Below are 6835 nucleotides of genomic sequence, written 5' to 3'. Positions count from 1 at the left end.
GCCCAAATTGCCCACTGTCTCTTTCTTTGCGTCGTACGTTACCTCAGCCTCTTGCTCCATTTTTTGGTAGTGATAAGACAACTCTTTCCTCTCGGCCAGTTCCCGCATCACGTTGAACAACCACTCCCGCATTCGTCGGGGAAAGTCTGCCAATTCCTCACTGGCGCATTTGGGAATATCTCGACACGCACCTACAACACAGAGATAAGGAGAATCAGTTTCAAATCGTGTCGCCTCTTTGCGGTCACGAGGTAGCTGGTGACCGGCAGGCTAGTGGTCATGATTTGGAGGACTGTTGCTGGGTGGCGTCCACTCCTTTCAGTCGACAGAGTAACATCGCTTGGCAAAGACGTGTCTTAAACATATTCAGTCACAATGGAAGACGGAGGTACACCACTGATCCTTCAGGATTCGGACGCAATCTTCCAACTACCCCTGGGCTTGCCATTGAGCAACACGCCGAATGGACGCATTTTGTACCTCACGAGACACGGCGAGAGCATGTACAACCTGGAGAACCGCATTGGTGGAAATCCCTCTCTCACAGATCGAGGTCATGAGTATGCCCTTCAATTGGGTGGATATGTCAATGGAAAGCTCCGGATCAGTCAGGTGTGGACCAGCCAACTCATTCGCACTCTTCAGACGTCGGCGTACATCCAGGATATCGAGACGAAACGCATCCAGAAGCCAGAACTCAATGAGATTCTCTCTGGAATCTTCGATCACCTCACCTATGAAGAGTTCAAGGCCCAAAACCCAAAAGAATACAGACAGCGGGAGCTCAACAAGCTGACCTACCAGTACCCTAGTGGTGAATCCTATCTGGACCTGTGTAGTCGAATCGAACCCATTATGCAGGCCATGGATACCAAAGAGAATCTCCTTGTGGTCTGTCATCAGGCCGTCATCCGGTGCATCTTGGCTCGATTCCAACGGAAAGCCGCCATTGAGATCCCCTACATCAAGGTCCCGTCCCACTCCTTGATCAAGCTCACGTGGGTTGATGGAAAGAACCTGATGGAGGTAATCCCATTTGATGTGGCCAGCGTCAGCACTCACCATGCCCAATCTGATCCGGCGGCGTTGATGAGTATCAAGACAATCTCGGCCGATATGAAGAAGGTCTCTTTGGAAGAAGCTCAGAGGACCGAGGCCAAAACCAAAACTAATGGGATTGTCGAGCGAGAACGTTGAATTAATTTGGCAGGTCATATTGTCGTTTATAATTCATTCTGAGATGCCATGTTCATCATCATTCCGGTTCTGTTTAACAACCTTTTTCTTTGTAAAATTATTACAAAAATAACCAATAAAAGCTTTAATTGCCCTTTATAAAAGTATATGTATGATGCATTTAACCCAGGGATGCGGAGCTTGTCAGAGCGCAGGGACAGGAGTAGTTTGCTAAATTTTTGGGTCATGGATTTTTTATTTAGCAAGAGGATATCCTGGATTTCACATCATTGTAGCCCTTTCCTTTAGTCAGTATCCAATCGCAAACTTTCACTTGTTTTATACCCTTCACGACGGATAATTCAACTGCTGACAGAACTGCATAGAACGCCTGAATGAAGGACCCGACTTTTAGCTCCGTCTAACACCAAAAGAAAATGTTAAGAGAAAACTAAAACTTTACTTTTTGGCTTCAAATCAAGGAAACAACAAATCGACACTTAAAGGACGAAAAAGCAGCAGAATGGATAATCATTCCAAAACTTGAAAACCCAATCATTGATCAAGGCTTCAAGTGTACCAATTGACTGACTAATCACTAAGGAACAACGTGTATTTTTTTGCTTAACAGTATTCTGGCCAACATAAAACACTTACATGCCTAAACTTATTTGTGATATTGAAAATTTATATCAACTCTTTGGGAAATGAATGAGATATAACCAGGGCATTCTGGGGCCAAAAATTATGAAATTTGGATCACTAAATCCCATGTAACTTAGTAGCGGGGTAACAAATGATATCATCATTTATAATCAAGTGTTAACGAAGTGTGCTCCCAATTTTTTTAATAGTTTTTTTAAAGATTTTAATTTTCATAATGTTTTTAGGCATGTAAGTTTTATGTGGGTAGAATTCCATAAAGCAAAAAAGAAAAATTAAATTGCTCCCAATGTTTCTCTGAGGTAGAAAAATGCCAAGATCTATTTGGGAGTTTCCCTGGAAACTTGATAGGGCTTTTTGAACACCATGCAACATTGGATCAAAAATTGAATAACTTTGTCATTCCATTGTTTATGAGCCCTGTCATCATCCAAACCAAATAGCTAAATGTAGCCATATCCAAATACCCATGAATCTAGTAGAGGTTGTCAATGTCTTGCAAACCTAAATAGTCCGCTAGGGGAGCACACATTGTGTCTGTGTGACTTACCGTAGTATTCAATGTGAGCGTCGGCCAATTTCTCGGGATCTTCACACTCCTCTGAACCTTCTTCGCACAAACATAAGGCCCGAAAGAGATCACATTCTGTGGGGTAGGTCACATTGTGGTTTGAGCAGACCTACAGAAGTTTCTGACCAATATTGAATCATTGAGAAGCAGACCTCATTTGCATCCAGAACTCACTTGTCGACGAGGATCATTCTCACGGCCACATTCCACAATACACCGACATTCACCCTCTTCGGACTCCTCATTGAACCAGCATTCACGGCCAGCCCCACATTCCATCTGTTAAAGCAAAATGCCTATAACTCCTGTCGCTTCAAATTTGACACCGTGAGTCACCCAACCTCTCGGCAAGGTTCTTCAATCCTATAAACACCAGGCATCTCGTCAGTGTTATCGTCCCCGTCCTCAAGGGCATCAACGTCATTTGCCTGGATGACATCTGGGATCTCATCCTGGCCATCTTGAGGGCTGTCATTCCACATTCCAGCACTTCGGCGATGGTCCCAAGAGAACCCACCTCCTTGAACGCGTCGGTGCTTCTTGACAGCGTCAGCTGAAAGGAGAGTTTTAAAAATCTAGGACGTTAACTTAACCCCTTTTTCTGTTGACATTTGGAAGACACATGGGACACCAACTTTTGTAGCGTGGCCAGTCCTTGTTAATTGATTTATGTCATGGCTCCTTCGTTCTTCCTCCCTCCCATTTTTTTGACAGTTCTGTTCGTCAATTCAACATCTTTTTTTAATTAGTGTATGTCCATGAGAGAATGAATGTGTTTGTACATAGATCACTGAAATTATGGACATATCTGGGATGACCAAGACTAGTCATCAGGGCTGCACCATTAGTCTTGTGCAATATGTTGCAAGTTCGCCCTGTCCATAACTTTCTTGAAGCTCAAGAAAACGCAATTTTCAACATATGCCTGGCAGCCCTGACATTTTGACTAACAAATCGGACCAAAGTCACTACCGCCAGCCTAAAGGTAATTGCGGCTGAATTGGCTTTTTGTTATGACTAGTCTTGGACGAGGTAGGTCATGGAGTACGTCCGTACTCCATGGGTAGGTCCATAATTTTCAGTGGTTTATGGTTTGTACCACATTTCAATGGAGTTCCAATCTCGGAGACATTTCTAATGGCATTTCGAAGCTGTTGCTCATTCTAAACCAGGATGCTTCGGCAAGTGTTGCAAATATAGCTACATGCGTGTAGTCTTTCGGACTTACGACTTGCCAAGGCCAAATGTGAAATGTGTTGTGCATGCCAACGAAATGGTTTTGATATTTCTTTTGTTGTTTAACTTTAATCGTTGAAAATTAGAGTTCAAGAACATAAACTCGGTAGCTCCGAGTAGAATGTACACAAGATGCATGATGAATATTTTGAAATTAATGAAGTTTTTCGTTCTTGGTTCCCTATACTATTTAGTCGTCCAATTTGAACTAGTATCAGGTGAACAGTGCTCAGTGAATGCCAAAACGGCATTATCATGCAGTCTTTCAGCCCAACTCTTTCATACCCACCACCAGATGGAGGCAAAAATGTTACCTGAATAAACTGGGAGGGATATTGATCTCCAACGACAAACCCAACAGGAGAAATAAACTAAATGTAGTGCTCTGTATTAGAAGAGTACGACAATAGCTAAGTTCAGCTCCTCTAATACAGGCGGACTAGATGAAACTAGAATGTGAAAAGCTAATTTCATTACTGAGGACATTAACATAATATTTGAGTCATACAAAGAATAGTCAAAGGCAGCTTAAACTCTTCAGAAATCAATATCGAATAATCAGCTTGATCGTGTCAACGATCGAGGTCCTGATTTCTAATGACAGACAGCCCAAATGGAATGGGGAAGACGAACAGTAGATTGCTAAATAATCTACTCGTAGCATGCCATGAACGCTATTTCTGTTAAGGACATTATGTGACGTGGGTCACACACATAAGACTTTGATAGAAATAGCCAAAAACAACACAAACACATAATAATTCCATAAAGAGGAATCGGCCCAAATGGCCTTTTAATTGGTACAGGCTAACTCACAGAGCGCCCTCTAAAGTCCAAAACGTAAACCATATTTCGTGTAGCGTAGGGAAGCCTATTGGTTGTTTGCTGGCTCTCACTAGCGAGAAAACGATACTCTGAGAAGCACAAAGTGAACCATTTTTTGTCGACTTTTTGGAAGGTTGCACCAAAATCCAAACCTTTATAAGTCTTTAATCAGATTGAAATTCCAAGTTCATATTGCGCGAGCCTACAACCTCAAAACGTTTTGCATCCATTCACAAGTGTATATTTAAGAGTGCATATGATCAAGTCAATAACCGAACTTTGACAACAAACGAAGGCTGAAGTTGAGCAAAAAGATTTCTATTCACCCCCAAGAAGCATGAAGGAGATCACTCAAGGACTTGCAAATTGTTATGCTTTCCACAATAATAATCAACTTGTGACCCCATCAATTAGTCTCACCTGTCAAAAGCAAGCCGGTCGCCAAAAGCATGACCACGAGAGCCTTCATTTCTATCCTGCAATCGAAACCTTCACATAAGATCCACGTAATATATCAATGAACTCCAACCGCACTCTGCTCCTCTCTCTTACCCTTATTAGGTTCTTAGGTTCAGAGATGTGTTCTTCTGGTAGTGATGAAAACAAGTAGCGGCTCGAAAAATGCTCCAAGATGTTCTAACGTCTCAAAAGCGGGGAGCAAAACTGTCTTTGCGCCCCTTGTCCATGCCCAATTCTCGTCAATAGCGTTCGCATCTCCCTGTAAAATAGCTCTTGACGTTATAAGGCTCAACAATCCGAGCCACGAGCATCTTGGGCCCTGAAACAAAACAAGGCCAAGAAGTGAAGTCAAGTGAAAAAACATGCTGCACATCTCTTTGGGACGAGTTTCTCGTTCCCCTTGGCTGAATGCTGTGGTGAGACTTGGGCCAAAAGAGGGTAGCAGGCTTCTTTCTTCCTTAAAGGGGTGGATGAGTTTTTCCAATTTTCGTTCATATGTACATACTAGGCAGTTCATAAACAAGGTTGAGCTGGAATGCCAGATCATGCTCGTCAATAGAGGCTTTGTTTAGAGATGAGGAACGAGAAGATGCGAGTTGTGGGGTTGAACTTGATTTGCTTAGAACGCAATTAGGTTTTGATATATTTGAGGGCACATTTCAAGATCTTTTGGTTTTTAATGCTGATGGGATCCAGTTAATAATCATGGGAGGTTGCGACTAGGCTTAACAATTTACATTTCCCTTAACGGAAAAGAAGCCACACTAGGGTAGTGTTTGTCTTATCAACGCCAAGCACAATAAAATGCAATAGAAAATAGCTATTCCTCCATCCTTCCTCTACACAACTCTGAGAATAGAACCCAGGATAAGACAGAGAGACCTTTAAAACAGGTCTTGGATATATTATTATTATCCTTGGGTGAGAAGACATTTTCTAGAACTCCTCTCTCAACACTGCTTGCTTCAAAACAGCGAAACGAATGATTGGCAGCAATTAGCTAGAGCAACATGAAAAGGTGACTCACACCTGCAAATGGTAAATGATGAAGCGAACTATTACAACTAACACTACTATATCAGTATTTTTATCATAATATATACATTTATCATTATCATTATTATTATTTTTTCTTTTTTGCGGACATCTTTACCCCTACTTATCCCAGAAGTTGAAGACAAGAGATATATAATTATAATAAATCTTTATTGCGACTCTTGGCCATGTCATAGCGTAAAAGTAAATATAAATATAAATAAATACTTCATTTTACTTAATTTTTATTATATAAATATATTATTTGATCGACCAACGAATAAGAATTGGCTGATCTGGCTAACCCTTGAATATAAGGTTGATCGGGTCGTTAACGCCTACATACGACCTACGAATATTTGAAGGCAGCAAATTGAACAATGAAGGAGCCCGAGAAAGAAGAGAGTTGGACTTCATTGTTTTAACTTGCGTTACCACGTAATCGAGTACTTGAACATGAAGATGGAGAATTCATTGAGCAATCCCTTGGTGGGAATGCATCTGATCAGGAGGTAACACATAGCTCTACAAAGACTCGCTAGAAGCCTTGCAACGCGGTAAATTTTGAATGATTTTGCAACAAACCATGCTAAATTGTTTATACATGCTAAATTTATTGAAAGGAAGGTTGTTTGGGCTTTTAATGATGTTTTTGATGTCATATAATGAGGAAAAACATTTTCGTTTTAACAGAAAAAAATAAATCATAAATGATTTACAGTATGTATGATTTACTAAAAAGCATCTTTAAACATTTGACAAGCAGCTGCTAAGCCTTTGCAAGTTTCATGACTTGGTTTAAAAAAAAATTGCCTAGCTACCAGACGCCCTGATTGTAGCTGGGCTTCAGCTTCTCAACATTCAAAATAC

General features: G+C 41.2%; 1 protein-coding gene across 2 annotated transcripts in view; it reads right to left on the bottom strand.

Annotated features, from left to right (window-relative positions):
• The window catches only part of LOC131892369 (SPARC-like), an 8272-nt gene extending 3145 nt beyond the window's left edge, over positions 1–5127 (bottom strand). The window contains exons 1-6 of one of the 2 annotated variants that reach the window (XM_059242210.1): positions 5024–5127; positions 4892–4947; positions 2752–2963; positions 2585–2689; positions 2390–2519; positions 43–191 (exon numbers count right to left, since the gene is read on the bottom strand). In XM_059242210.1, coding sequence (XP_059098193.1) covers positions 43–191; positions 2390–2519; positions 2585–2689; positions 2752–2963; positions 4892–4940 — 645 coding nt within the window. In that variant the 5' untranslated portion in view covers positions 4941–4947; positions 5024–5127. Of the gene's footprint in view, positions 1–42; positions 192–2389; positions 2520–2584; positions 2690–2751; positions 2964–4891; positions 4961–5023 lie in introns of both variants that reach the window. The other variant, XM_059242211.1, reaches the window with a different exon arrangement.
• Between the last annotated feature and the right edge of the window lie 1708 nt (positions 5128–6835).

The sequence above is a fragment of the Tigriopus californicus genome, chromosome 12 (genome assembly GCF_007210705.1).
Source record: "Tigriopus californicus strain San Diego chromosome 12, Tcal_SD_v2.1, whole genome shotgun sequence".
Classification (NCBI taxonomy): Eukaryota; Metazoa; Arthropoda; class Copepoda; order Harpacticoida; family Harpacticidae; genus Tigriopus; species Tigriopus californicus.
The sequence above is the reverse complement of the archived record's forward strand: the minus strand, read 5'-3'. Positions and strand labels throughout refer to the sequence as shown.